This window comes from Zonotrichia albicollis, chromosome 2, assembly GCF_047830755.1.
Source record: "Zonotrichia albicollis isolate bZonAlb1 chromosome 2, bZonAlb1.hap1, whole genome shotgun sequence".
NCBI classification, from domain to species: domain Eukaryota; kingdom Metazoa; phylum Chordata; class Aves; order Passeriformes; family Passerellidae; genus Zonotrichia; species Zonotrichia albicollis.
The window spans coordinates 16,530,483-16,545,637 of NC_133820.1; the positions used below are offsets into that span (position 1 = coordinate 16,530,483).

The following is a 15,155-nucleotide window of genomic DNA, read 5'->3' on the forward strand; positions in this document are numbered from 1 at the left end:
TCAATATCTTTGAAACAGCTTAAGGAAGGCACATGGTAAAGAAGGATCTTGGGACTGAGTTGCAATACACCAAAATCAAATCTAACAAAACTAAACAAGTAGTATACAGAAAGCAAAAGGAAAACCAGCCTAAAGAGGAAGAATTTAAAAACATTGCACCAGTGTGTTAGGATAAAAAAATCCAGTTGGAGTTCCAACTGGCAAGGGAAGATTTAGGGCAACAAGAAGAGCTTCTACAGATGCAAGGACAACAGCAAAATCAACAAGGAAAACATAGGCCTGGAATTGTGCCCTAGTGACAAGGAAAATTGAGAGAGCTGGGAAGTCCAGTGCTGCCTTTGTCTTCACCAGCAAGACCCCCAGGTCTCTGTACCCAGAGGCAGGGTTCAAGAAAGACAGCAACCACCAGGAGTAGAAGAGTAAGTTGTGAGGACACAGCTTCATGCCTTCATGAATCCAGAATAATTCCACACTGGATTTCACACCTCATTACTGGCTACATGGAATAAAGGAAGTTGCTGTGAGAATCTGAGAGTATAAAAGGTCCAAAGATACACATTCCAGACAGAACACTGACAGAAATGTTTATTCAAAACACGTAGAAATGTTTATTCAAAACATCTTAACACAACCTTTTACAAATAAAAATATTGCAGGCTTACCAAACCAAATCATCTACTTTAAAATTTCAAGTTTTGGGTCCTTTCCTTTAGTTATACCCAAATCCTCTGATTCCTCTGGTTCATCCTCCAAAATCAGTAATTTCTGCGGAGTAGAAGGAAAGACAGGGCATAGAGATGCATTTTATTATAAAACACTGGAAAGTAATCCCAGTAATCTAAAACATAACTCTAGAACTCTGCTGTCCACCTCAGTCCTCCTTACCCACTGCCTTTCAATGCCAGCAGTTCAAATCAAGTTGTTTACATTGTCAGCTGGCAGACAGACTCAGTACACCCACACCGACTGCCAGCCAGCCCACATGTAACTGAACAGCCAAAAATGCGTCCTGGTTAGATGATATCATAAAGAATGCAGAACAAAAAAAGAGGGAATTTCCGTGTGGAAAAAGAATGATAGTAAAGGGGCAGGGAATACCAGGCTGCAAAGAAAACAGATTTTGTTGTATCTGCTCTTCACAGGACGCATATTTGCTTCAAATCATTCCCTCTTCCTATAACTTAATCTTGCTAAACCTAAAGACAAGGAGAACAATATGTTGCCTCATTAATTATGTAGGGAGAGCTATGCTGAAAAATGTTGAAAATCATCCAACTCCTTGATTTTGGAAATAAAGAGTTGGAGGGAACTTTGAATCTATCACTTTGCTGTATTTTCAAGCATTGACATCTGCCTCTGTGCCATATCTGACAGACACCTGGGCTCATTTGTTCTCAAAAACACTCGAGAAAAGCCACTGGGAAAACCAGAAGTGCTTTGTTGTGGTGGGCCAGAAAATTCATTAGAATCAAGTTCTGTCCAAATGGTTATTTGAGTCCAAGGGTCTTTGAGACAAACCAGACTCAATGCACCTTTGCCAAATCCAAAGCAGAGCTACAACCTGCTGAGATTTCTGATGGATTTGACCCAAGCCCAGGGACCCTGTAAGATGTCAGTCCCACACACCAGGTCAGCCAGCTGCCTGTTCTGCCCTGAAGCTGGAGAGCACCTTCAGAGCTGGAGTTCAAAAAATTAAAAGCAAATAAACTGAAAACTACAAGACATGACCTAAATTTTTAGTGTATACCTCCAGGCATTTCCATATGGTTTAAGGTATTTTCTAATCCATAAAGACAGTGGTTGGCTTGGATTTATTGTTTATTGTAAAATGGACTGATTACAAATAGATAAATTTATCTGATATTTTCATATCAGGTAAGCTTGTACATTTTAAGAATAAATACAAAGAACACAATTGGTTGGAGGCTTATAAGCCAAGTATAAGTAAACATGATGCATCCCTGTTGCTGCTTGTAACTGTGTATTTAAAACAGGTTTTTGAACTGCCTGGAAGAAAACCTTAGCATCTGAATTTCAAATCTCCTTGGTTTGTAGAAAAACAAACCAAACAAAGACTATTCAAACCAGAATGTATAACAACACCAAAAATTTCTTTCTTCATATTTGTTTTGCCTGCTTTTGAACTACACTTGGGAGAATTAAGGATACACAGTTGAATTCATGAGAGAAAAATGAAGTGCTCAAGACTCCTAAACTTCTCAGGATCTGACATACTTTGTCTCATTTTTGTTAAAAAAAACACAGTTGGGAAATTTAATCTCTTACAAATTCAGCCCTGCAAGTGCTGTCAAGTGTATACGCACAGAAGTGTCACTTTTAATTTGTTCTGTTGCAGCATATGAATTTAACTTCTCATAGTTTACTTCTCCAGAGGACTGCCCTCCTTGTGAAAGGCAGAGATTCCCATGGTCTCCTAACAGCAGCTTGGCTTCAGCTGATTGACATCCACAATTTCAAACCCTGACTGCTAATTAAAGAATGAGCAAACGAGCCCCATTTCTCACCTTGATCCTCCTCATCTTGATTTACTTCTTCCTCTCTCTTTTCCTCACCTTCCTCTCCTGCATCGCCTTCTGGGTGATCCCCACCCTCCTCAGCATCTGAAATATAACAAATTAGAAATACCAAAGAAAACCAATTTTACAAATTTGCATTCAGCCTTTGTTTCCATGTAATAGCTCCTAAGTCCTACTGAAGGCTGCAGTTGTTGTTCATATGAGAAATCCCACAAAATCTTCTCTGTTTATAACCAAATTTGTATAATAAGCCATGATATAGAGTCAAATAACTCACAGGCTTCCCAAGACAGTTGTATCTCATGCTATGTGAAATAAAATACATACATACATCTTGTGCAGTTTATGAATGGACTTGGAAGTTCCAAATATTCAATACATGGAAAATCACAGGAAAAACAAAACAAAACACAAAAACCTTTTCACATCACTTGATATTAAACCCCTAAAACAATGGTCACCATAGCCAAAACATGGAGTTTCCAGATGTTTCCAGAACAAACCTAGAGCGGATGGAATTTCCCCCTTTTCAGCTTCTCCTTCAGCTTCCTTGGGGACTAGCGGCTCCTCATCATCGGGAGACCAGGGTGTTAATTTGGTAATTTCTGATACTTTCCAAACTGGTTCAAGAGGTAAAGGTGGTTCATCCTCATCTTCCTCCTCTTTTTCCTAGAAGAGAATTCATGAAATCCAGGATCTCATCCTACAGACAGTAACCAAGATGATGGGTATAAGGATAAAACTTCCTTCTCTGGGATCAAAATGGCAATGAAAGTATTTACAGGTGGAGCAACTTCAGCAGCTGCAAATCTTGGACAAGAACTACCAAGTTCTTGAACCCTGATGAAATCAGTTGGCTGTTAATGATGATTGCTACCTGATGCTCTGTCTGGTAAATGCTGCACTGTCTGTCTCACACAGAAACAGAATGAAAAACCAGCTATTTCTACCTCAATCTTTGCCTAGGGAAGACATTTGAAAGGATCTAGGAAGGAGGAAGGTTGTGCACAGAGTTTATGGCTTTGAAATGTGAAAATATTTTTAAAATTTAAAAAAATCATGTTTTTCCTACAAATATGAAGGAGTCAATAATTGAATCACTGTCTGTATTATTAGGTAATTTCTTCTCTTTTTTTTTAATGGGCCTTGTTCTGTTATTACTTCAACTAAAGCTGAAGGGCAAAATTTAATCTTACTTTAGTGACAGCACTGTCCCGTGCTTTAAAAACTCATCTAAGAATTCCCAGCTGAACTAAGGAAATACACATTACTCTGGATACTCCCATGAATCTGATACTTAATTTGAGGATCTCTTGCTTTCAGCCAGAAAAAAAGCAAAACAGTCTCCAAGCTTTGCAAATCTCTATCACAATTGATAGGATTTTGATAATTATTATTTTATCCCTCAGAATGATTGCTGCATCGCAAGAGTTTTCAGAGTGTGTAACAGGAACTAATGTGTCAGACAACAGTGGTAGCAAACTCTAAGCTAAACTGTGGCAATTTTTTAAAAAATCAGTTATGTTAAAATATATTTCCTACTTCTGTAGCTATTTTTGCACCATATCAAACAGATATGTTTCAAAACATTCATGAATAAAGAAGGGAAAACAGACTTTGATCCCAACCACTTCCTACAATTATTAGAAGCTGTGGATATTAAGTTCCCAACATGACCAGAACAACAATAGGACATATTTCCCAAACATGATCCTGCTAGAAATTACCATTTGTAGGCAAAGCACCAAGCAGTTCAGAAACACAAAAAATATTGCTCATTGTTTTCTGGTGTTGAGAAGAAAATGCAATAGAGGCTAAATGTGTATACAAAAATATCTATATTCCTCTGTGATTTGAAGCTTCAAATGTTTTGAAAATGTCCTGATTCTTTTTAAGCAGAAAGGATTCATGTCTGCAAGCAGTGCAAAATCACACCTTGTACTTTTCAAAGCTTACACAGTAGGAAACATTAAAAAAAAGCAAAATGAAACCTCATTTAGCTCTTAAGAATGCATGAGTTTCCACCCTTTTTGACCCAAATGATCTACTTTCACATCACTGTCTGAAAGGCATTTTATATATTCCTCAACAACAGATGTGATTTACTGAGTGCTCTTGCACTGTTTCTTTTACCTGCACTGGTTGTATGTATTCACCATGCTGCTCACATCCAATATCAAAGATGAATTTGCCACGACCTAAAGGCTGCATAAAAACACAAAAACATCAGGAGAACCGAACAGCTAATCCATTCTAAGCACAGAAATATAAAATATCCTTTACTACAAATTCTGTACAATAGTCAGTAACACTACAGTTGGAAAGCAATGTTGCAAAGAAACTTGGCATTGTGTTTATAGAATAATTCAGTTTCATGTGTTACACTAATGGTACATGAAATACTACAAAAGATCAGAAGCCTAACTTCTTATTTTAAGTGGAAATAGGTCATTTTAAGGCAATTCCATGCTAACTGTTCAGAATAGAAAGCATACTTACCTTTCCATTGAGAAACCTGCCCTTAAATCTGTGGTTTAGGTGGATAAGTTCAGCTGGTCCATTCTGGATTCCATTTACCCAACAACCAACATACTTAGATCCTGTCTCTTTATAGACATATGTGCCTTGCCCATGCCTAGGGAGAAAATAATAATTTTGTTTTATACCAGTGAATATTAAGAATTTAGGCTGTTGTTATAATTAAGGCATTAAAACTGTATTCATTAAGCAGCTGAAACTACTTGAGCTGGACTAAATTGCCAAGGTCACCCCTGGACCTCATCTGCTGCAGTCAAACATGCTCTGAAAATGATGCTGGTATTTTAATGCCATTGGGTGACCTGAAACATCCTTGTGAGAAGGAAACAAACCTCTTGTTGTTTGCCCATTCTCCAGTATAGGTGTCTCCATTTGCATACAGATATTCTCCATAGCCCTGTCTCTGGTCATGCACCCAGTCTCCTTCAAGGACAAAAGGATAAAAGCAGTGTGAGAGCTGGTTTATTTCACTATGGCCAGTTTGTAACATTATTATATAAGTATTAGAGAAGGAAAAGAAAGCTATGGCACTGCTGGGATCCCTCACTATTCCTTGCACCATTCCTTACTCTAGAGCCCCCTGCTATTTTTTCATCAGTCTGTTCCTCTCCACATGTATTTATGCTGCTGCCTGACCTCTCTTTCCATTTTCCCATAATTACCTGCCTTCATTATCACTCTCTATTACCATTATGAACACATAACAACCCAATCCTATTTTTGAATTGGGAAATGTATTACAGTTGCATTAAATAATGTGACATTTCCACATGAATTTAAAGAGGAGAGACTTTAATTTGTCTCATTTATTGAAGTTGTTCTGTCAGTATTGGGGCACATCTATTCAGAAGAATGGTTTCTATCTTAATTATTCTTCTAATCAAACTTAAAATAAATTTTTAAAAAATGAAAAAAACCAAACAACTCAGAGTATATGTTCCTGCAAGGCAAGACTGGGCTGCTCTTTTTGCTCTCAGCTTTGAGTCCTCACAATGTGAATGTCTTTTCTTCCCTAGCTTAGAAATTAGGAGGGAAATATTGTCCTTTGAAACTTAACTGATAAATTCTGATTGTTTCAGGTACCCTCCAGCAAGCAGGGGAACTCTAACTTGCATTACTTAGTCAAACTTGAGGCGTCCCAATCCCTAAATAAGGGCTCTATTAAGAACCTATTAAACCTATTCATCTCTATTAAACCTATTCTTTTAATGATAGACCTAATAAATGTCCTAACATAAATCCCCATAAATAAACCCCAAGCTTCTCAGAACTGTTACTAAAAAGGTAATAATAAGAAAATATTTTGTAGCAATATATCTTGGAAAATATCTTGTATCTACTTAAAATAAGATATTCTCAAATTCACTCTTTCTTTTTATTTGTGGGGGGAGGAGGAGTGAGGGGGGAATGTGTCCTTTTGGCTACAGAATTCCTTCCAATTGTGTTCATTGCTTTACCTGCATATTTCGATCCATCTGGATAAAAAAAGACACCTTTACCATGCTTTTTGTTCTCAAGGTAGTCCCCAGTGTAGAGAGCACCGTTTTTAAACCTGTATGTCCCCTGAAACACATTTGGCACAGATGAAACAGCCATCATTTCTCCCCCTTGTTTCAATACAGAACCCAGCTGCAGGAGCAGAGCCACAGCCAGGCTCGGTGCCTTACATGCCCACTCCTCAGACCGTGCTCGTACTGCCCCTCGTAGGTGTCACCATTGGGCAGCCGCGCCTTGCCGAGCCCGTGCCGCCGCCCTTCGCCATCGCGATCGCCCTCGTACTCCTGCCAAACGGGAGGGAAAGGGTTCAAGGGCTGGGGCCGCCACAATCCAACCCATCAGAGGGACACAGGTGTCTGAGGAAAGCTGCTCCAGCCCGGCTCCAGACCCCGGCACCCCCAGGCTTCTCGGCACAGAGCTGCAGAGCGCGGGCGCGCTGTTCCAGACCCGCGTTAGAAGCCGGGAGGTGGCACAGCCATGCGCGGGGCTGCCCTCGGCAACGCTGCCCGGCCCGGCGGGCACTGAGCGGGGCTGTTCCTTTCCCTTCCCTTTCATTTCCCTTTCCTTTCCCTTTCCCCTTCCCTTCCCCGCTCCCCCCGGGCCCCGCGGACCCCGATGTCTTTCTCGGCCTCCCCGGACTCGGCGTCCTCGGAGCCCAGGTCCGACATGGCCGCGGCGTCGCCGTCGCTGTGACAACGGAGCGAGCGCGGCCCCTCAGCGGGGCCTGCCCGGGCACCCCGACCCGAGCGCCGGGAAATACAAATAAACCCTCCGATCTGCTTCCTGGAAAGGCGGCATTCGCTGTGGAAAATGCATGTATTTTATGACTGGCTTTTCGCAAATATTAAAATGGATATTGTATGTGTTGTGTTAGAAAGTAATGCTGTATTAGTTCTCTTAAGTAGTGTGTTAAATATAGTTTTAGGCTATAACAAAATGTTAAAATAGGAACTATGCTATGTAGGATACTTTTCTTTAAAGAAAGGACTCGCAGCGAGATAGCAGCCACAGGACACCTGAATCTTTCACAGAAAAAGAATTTATTGCTCCATTATCAGAAGAAACAAACTGCTTCCCGCCTCGAAGGCACTGTCAGGACTCAGAGGAAGAAGCTGATGACCAGGCAGAATCCTGTGTTTGAATGGAATTTATGCATCATGTATGAAGAGTATGAATATGCAACAGGCTATTGCTTTTAAGGGTTAATCCTTTGTTAATGTGTGTCCTTTTTCGGGCTCATGCTGCCCAGAAAAAGGTACCCGGCTGTCTGTAACTCTTTGTCTTTATTGTCTCATATTGTCCTAATTCAATTTGTCCAAATTGTTATTACTCTAATCATATTACTATTTTTATAACCATTTTGTTACTATTAAACCTTTAAAATTTAAAAAACAAGTGATTGGCATTTTTTACATTTGTGATTCGGCGTTGAAGGAACATAAGGATGGCTCCCCGCAACATGCATGTCAGCCATCAAAAAAGCTTATCTATTTATACATTTCAGCAAAGAGATTAATTTAATTAGCTTACAATTCACAGAGTTTTCTTCATTAATTAGCATTCTGTCTTCTATTTGTTATTGATTTCTCACTTCTCATGCTAATTAGTCTGTGTTTTTCAGTTTTTTTATTATCCTTTTCCCAGATAGGGCATTTCTGCTTTATGTAATGTGGTTTATAAACTCTGTTCAGTTGTCAACAATAAATTTCCCTGTCAGGCTCTGCTAACTTTCTCCTCCAGGTCTGCGAGCAAAAACTATGTCAAGCCCTAAACTCTGAATTGGATTTTCTAACACATGGACATCACCCAGAGTTTGCCCATGACTTCAATTGTTTCACAAATTAAAGATCTCAACATTTCCCCCCACTGCTGCCCAGACTCCTTTTAAAACAGTGTCAGACTTTGTTCAGTTCCCAGCATCAGGATGAGGAGCAGCTGCCATGAAATAAAACACAAGAAATTCTACCTCAACATGGGGAAGAATTTATTTACATGGAGGGTGGCATAGCTCTGGAACAGCTGCCCAGGGAGGATAGAGTTCTCTCTCTGGAGACATTCCAGACCCCCCTGGATGTGCTTTGTGTCACTGCTCTGGGTGACCCTGCCTCGGCAGGAATGGACTGGGTGATCTCCTGAGGTCACTCCAACCCTCTGCCCCTTCCCCTCAGCTTTTTCCAGCCAGTGCCTTCTGTGTGTTTAAACTGGTGACATCTGGGATGTGACCTGAGACCTCCTCAGCCTTCTGAGACCTCCCAGTAGTTCAGCTGGTCTGGCCTGAAAAAACATTTTAGAGTTTAAACCCATTCCTCCACGTAGATTCTTTCATTTTTGGGCGGGTTTATTGATGTTCAGAAATACCAGTCTACTTTTTGTTTTCTATCACACAGGAGTCAGGCAAATCACCTCACCATCACTTTGCACAGTAAGTTAATGATTCACAAGAGGAGCCAGGCAAGGATATGCTCGGTGAAAAGCAGTGAGCTAGAGAGGCCCTGGGCAGAGCAGGTGATGATTCTGAGGTAGACAGGGTTGGCAAGTGGCTGGAAAATGGGTGGAGGTCACCTTATGCCCTAAATCAAAGCTCCACCACCCAAACCAGAAGAAAAACAGGGTCATCATTATACAAAGATACACCATAATCAGGTGAGTTTCTTCCTTCCATAGGCAGGAATCTAAATAGCCAATATTTAAATAATATATTAATAGTAATAAGGTATCACTTCTGTGGCAAGTCTCTTTTTACTTCATTTGGGTAAAGATGAAAAAGGAAGAAACTATTGCTAAATACCTCTGTGTTCACCGGAACCCTTCCAGCTTCTGAGCTAACATCAGTTACTCATTTGAGAGCACTTTGCCTTTGAAGCAGTTAAGAATGCTGAAGTGAAATTTTGTTAGCTGGCAGAGCATTATACATTTATTGACTCCAAACTGTATGCTTATTTCTCTTTCCTGCACGCTCCCAGCATTTGACTAGGGAAGCCTAATTTGCACAATGTACTGTTAATAAGCAATTGCAGAATATGCTCTGCTCACCTCCTGCAGAGCTGACACGAGTGCACATCTTGGTGATGCCTCTGTTTCTCCCTTGCACCTAAGATTGGCTTAAATTCTTTTGGCTATGCTAAGGTAATGTCTCTAATTATAAAAGTGCTGGCTTGGTGTGTCATGGCAAATTAATTCTAAGCAGACACTGAGGCTCAGAGTGACAAGGGAATTAATGTTTGGAATGCATAGGGAGGTGCTGCCTGCTAAACTCGAGGACAAAAATAACCAGACATGTCTTTTGCCCTGGAAGGTGACGTGGCTCAGGGAACAGCTGTGACACAAACAGGAAGCAGTGACAAGACACCAGTGACAAGACATCAGAGCCACTCCCCTGGATGACCACTGATAATGATCATTAACTGCTCTTGCTTATTGTTTCAGAGCTCTGAAGAAGGAAAAGGGTTCTGAAGCAGCTCAGTTTTCTTGAGAAGCAGCTAAGAACTCTTTCTTTATAGAAGTTAAGCTGCTCAGCACCCAGAAGTGACAGATAGAATAAATACTTTTACAACAGGATCATTTTACTTAAATGAGGGAGGCATAATTTAAAGTTTTCTATACCTAGAAACTGTCTTGTGAGGACAGCTACAGCTTATATATAATTAATGTCAAGAAGGATTTATTTTGTAGTTTCTTGTCTTCTAGTTGAATTTGGATGCATTTCAATGTCAGATTAAAGTTGAGCTCCAGGTATGTCACTGTTGGAAGGAGGTCTGCTATCATCCTTCCTGTTCTTTTCTCTTTTCTCTCAAAGGACCAGTATTCCTAAGGTCCTGCTGGTCTTGTATACAAATTTCATTTGTCCCAAGTCCCGAGAGGGTAATTTGTGCTGATCACCTGCTCTGCCCTTGCTGCTGGCTGAGCTGCCAGCACTGCCAGGCAACCTGGCAGGGACAGCAGAAGCTGCCACAGCTCTGAGTGACCCTGAGGAAGCTCCTGGCTTGAGTTTGACAGGAGCCCCACAGGGAGCCAGAGCTGCACTAGAACCCAAAGGCATTGCTGCCAGAGGTGCTTAAAAACAGAGAAAGACAACAACAGAGTGAAGGAAAAGGCTGCTGGAATGAAGATGTCAGAAGGTGTTTCCTGTGGGTGAGGACAGCCCTGGATGTCCTTTTATCCTGCCTTGCAGGTCCTCACTTTGATTTTAAGCTCCTCTTTTGATTTTTCAGTTCTTCTGCAGAGAGAAATGGCCAAAAAACACTTTTAAGGCCAGTTATGTTCTTGTTTCTCCTTGGACTTTACTCTCTCTTAGGAGGGGGACACTTTTGCAGTTCAGGGATTTTGCAGGGAAAATGCTGCTGTGCCAGGCCTGTGAAACAACCTGAACACTTCCCTTCAGCACTGACCAAGCTCTGAAAACACACAATGAACATTTACAACCACAGGACTATTTGTTGACCTCTGTGTTTCAATCAGTGTCCTGCTTCAAAGGGCTGATAAAAATACAGCAGGGTGCACACACACATGTGCTAAAGGCAGGATGCTAAAGGCAGGATGCTGCTTCATTCCCACTCAGTGCACTTGGGAATTCCTGCCCTCAGAAATTCCCACTCAGTGCATTTAGGAATTCCTGCCTTCAGGAGCTCACTGATCTCTGTCCCTGTCCGACCATGCATCCTCCTTCCAGGGGCAGTGCCTCCTGAGCCAGCTCTTCTCCACCCTGCCAGCAGTGGGGCTCTGGGAGCTGCCTTTTCATCCTCTGCCACCAAAATTAACAGGATGAGTGGAGATAATTTGCCTGATTCACAGGTTGATTTCCTCACTTCTCACATCACTTAGCCATTCCTGACAGAGTTGGTGACTCTGGGAGGGCCCAGTCCTTGGCACTGAACTCAGTTCGAGTTTTGTTGTGGGCTCAGTTAGAGATGCAGGTGATTCTTCATTGCTTTTGGTAGAGCAAACCTGAGCAGGATTATGTCTTTTGACAAGACTTTAAAGAACAAAAATCTGCAAGGAAATATTTTTTCCCCTCTTAGAAGACAGTAATTTCCACCTTTCTTGTTGCAGACATCCTTTATGAAAAATCCCTTCTTTAGGGTATTTCCTCCTGAGAAGCTGATGCCTCAGGAACAAAATGTAAACATTGATTATCTGCTGCTGTGGAATGCAACAGGTGAATCTTTGATTGGCCCATATTAGATATTTCTAATTAATGGCCAATCATAGCCCAGCTGGCTCAGACAGAGAGTCCGAGACAGAGCCTTTGTTATCATTCTTTCCTATTCTATTCTTAGCTAGCTGTCTGATGATATCCTTTCTTCTATTTTTTTAGTATAGTTTTAATATAATGTATATAATAAAATAATAAATCAGCCTTCTGAAACATGGAGTCAGGTCCTTGTCTCTTCCCTCATCCTCGGACCCCTGTGAACACTGTCACACTTTCTCCTTATAAAAGTGTTTATGGCTGGTAACAGATATTAGCAAAGTGTCAACAGGAGCTGTCAGGAAAAACTTAATGAAATGAGATCTATTCTTCCTGACATTTAAATATAAACCAGATTGTTTTCAACAGCCTTTTTGGAGGAAAAATGTGGGATTAGGGAATTGAAATAATATCCTAAGGGGAGTTCTTTTTTGAGAATATACATTTCAGGTATTTTTAATATTCTGCAATATCATCAGGCACACTTTCAATATTTTCTGAGTTAATGGGAATAAACAGTGGACAAATTGGAATTTACTGTCACCAAGTTCCATATACTGGGTTTTGTTATCCAATTGAGAATTAAGCAAGATTCTGAAATGTCAAAATCTTTGCAAAATGGGAACTTCTCTCCACACAACCCTTTGTAAGCTCTTTACAGGCAAAATGAAATCTGCTTACTCTGTGTGTATGCCAAGTAAAGATAGCCTTTTTCTGTGCTCATAACTAAGTCAGAAGAACAAGCAAATGACCTTTCTAGCCACTCAGTTTACAAATGCCTACTCCAAGTACAATTAACATTGCATATCCTGAAGGCAGGACGATTCAAAAACCTAAGTTTGTGTGAAAGCCATTCTTGAAGTACAGATAATACTTTTTTTTGTCTCTTGGCTAAATATGACCTTTTATTTCCCTCCTGCAGATTATCCAAGGGAAAGTGTTCTGTTGTATTTACATCCTGTCTCCCATTTCTCTGACCTCACTGTTCAATTTGTAGCACAGCCTGCATTCCATTCTTCAGACATCTGGGAAAATTGTCAGGTTTTTCCTTTTACCTAAGGGGTCTCCCTTTTCTCTAAAGTGCAGTGGGGACATACAGAGGTCCCTGTGGTTCCATTTAGGAAATTGTGGCTGATGTCTTTTGTCATGACTTTGACAACAGTCAACATTATTAGTGATACCAAGAAAGCAGTTGGCACTCATGAGATAAAAAAAAAAAAAATCTTATGGTCAGTATAGGAATAAAGCAGTACCACTATTACAATATTACAATTTTCTCTATTTTTCTGTGGAAGTGTTTTTAGTTGTTGGTTTGGTTTTTCTTTTTCATTAAATAAAACCCCAAGCCTAAGCTTCTTTATTCAGGCAGACCTTGTAATGACATAAAGCTCAAGCAGCCCAATCCTTTTGTCTATACCCCCGAAGTCCTAATCTGATAATTCAGAATTAATTCAATAGACAATAATGAAATGATTGAGGTAGATGGGACTAATTTGCTGCCTCCTCATTCCTGTCAGCTCAAATACCTTTCAACATCCTCTTCTTATTCATGACTTGCAAGACAATTGCTTTAGTGCAAGCTCTGTTCTGGTTTGCTTTCTATTTTACCATGGTTCTGGTATTTGATTTCTGCTATAATATGCCTCAGTGCTCCCTTCTTATCTAACTACCAAGTCTGCAAGCAAGGAGAAAGGAAATCTGCAGAAGCCTACCTGCTTAATTCACTCTGTTCACTCCTCAGCAATTGTTTCTGTAGCCATATCTTGCACTTCCACCCAGTTCTCCAGGAAATCTAAGAGTAGAAATAAGGGCAAAGTAACAAGAAAAATGATCCAATTTCCTGCAGGAAGCAGAGTTAAATTCCTCAAGATAAATTCCACAAAATAGATTTGCGTTTTTTCATGGACCATGGTCTACATTGGTGTTTGTCACAGATTCCATCTATAATAATATAGCTTGGTTGTGATTTTTTTTAAATTCTGCATTCTCAGAACACTTTTGTTCATTTTTCTGTGAGCAGGTGGCTGAAGGTGTGAGAGCTGCTCGGGGAACCTCCATCCCTGCTCCAGTAGCCAGTGATCCCAGGCCACATGCAGCAGCCCTGCCCCTTCAGCAGATCCCAAATAAACCCCACTGCTGCTACAGCCACTTTTTAAACAGATCCTTCCTTAGACAGCATGAGATGGTTTAACCATCCCATTCTCCAGCCCTCTGGAAAGTCTTGGGCAGAGTCAGAGCAGGCAGAGTCCAACAGACAACTCACAGGTTTCAAATAAATGCTGATATTTCTAATTTTCTCCTCCAGGCTGACCAGCATCTATCTTTATGTAGGCATCTTCACACAGTTTTACTGCCTCTCCCTGCCTGTGTTCCACATGTTACAGGGTGTTTTCCTCATAAATCATCTTTAGTACTCAGGTACTGCCCTGTTCTGCTGGGAAAAAGCCTCTGCTGGCCCAGTGGTTGTCTCTGCTGATGTCTTTTCCTAAAGCTACCAGCTGGTGATTCCCCCTGGATTTCTGGCAAGATACAAGCAATGAAAGTACCAGTGTGGAAATTCTGTGGTCATGTTAGTGTGGCACTAAGCCAGCACTAGAATTTCTCAGGCAGGACATAGTGTGCTAATTCAGCTTGACAGCTTCCAGCCCCTCCAGGTGCCCATCCACTCCCAAACACACAGACACAGCCTTCAAAACCTCTCTTTTTTATGGCTCCTTTGGATATTTTTTTTTTTTGTCTGCCAAAGCTCGATGGCAGGTTATATCTGGATTGCACCCAGTGCTGATGTCAATTGCTTATACAATATTCCAGCTGCTCTGTTGGGAAAACAAAGCATATAAAACTAATAAAGGCAACCAAAAAACCATGATAATATCAGCCCTCAGAATTCTGTTACTTGTCAGGAATAAAGTTTAAGTAAATACCAATTTTTAGATAGTCAAATACCATTTAAAAACCTATTATTATGTAAATAAGTTATGAACTTTTTTATTCCCCTAAGACAAAGCGATCACTCTGTGGGCAAACAGATTAGTCTTTTCCAACTGTGCAATTATGAATCATAAAAGATATTTTTTATGCAATATACTGGAAAGAAAATAAGTAGTTTAATCAGCTAAGGGATGCAATAGTTGGCATCCAGACCTCTGCTCAGCCAGCATCACCTATTCAGTGAAGCAAAGATGACACTGACATCCACTGACTTCAAAGTGTTTTGCTTTGCCAGGACATGAGGAGTTAAGAGCACCCCTTGTGAAAATTTACCTGTCAACTGTCAACTGGGAAATTAGATTATCTCTTCTGAGAGAAGCACCATCCCAAGCAAATGAAAGCATCTGCCAACTCATACACCTTCACTTCTGTTTGCTTTTCTAGACAAGAACTCATCCTTTTCT

General features: G+C 40.7%; 1 protein-coding gene across 1 annotated transcript; it reads right to left on the bottom strand.

Moving 5' to 3' along the window:
• Positions 1-570: 570 nt before the first annotated feature.
• On the bottom strand, positions 571-7,343 carry RSPH1 (radial spoke head component 1). The gene is made up of 9 exons (XM_005488982.4): positions 7,184-7,343; positions 6,743-6,856; positions 6,533-6,638; positions 5,408-5,498; positions 5,037-5,172; positions 4,671-4,742; positions 3,041-3,206; positions 2,526-2,621; positions 571-765 (listed from the first exon to the last, which is right to left on the bottom strand). The coding sequence occupies exons 1-9, from the start codon at positions 7,238-7,240 to the stop codon at positions 743-745; spliced, it is 861 nt and encodes a 286-aa protein (XP_005489039.2). The 5' UTR covers positions 7,241-7,343; the 3' UTR covers positions 571-742.
• Positions 7,344-15,155: the final 7,812 nt, after the last annotated feature.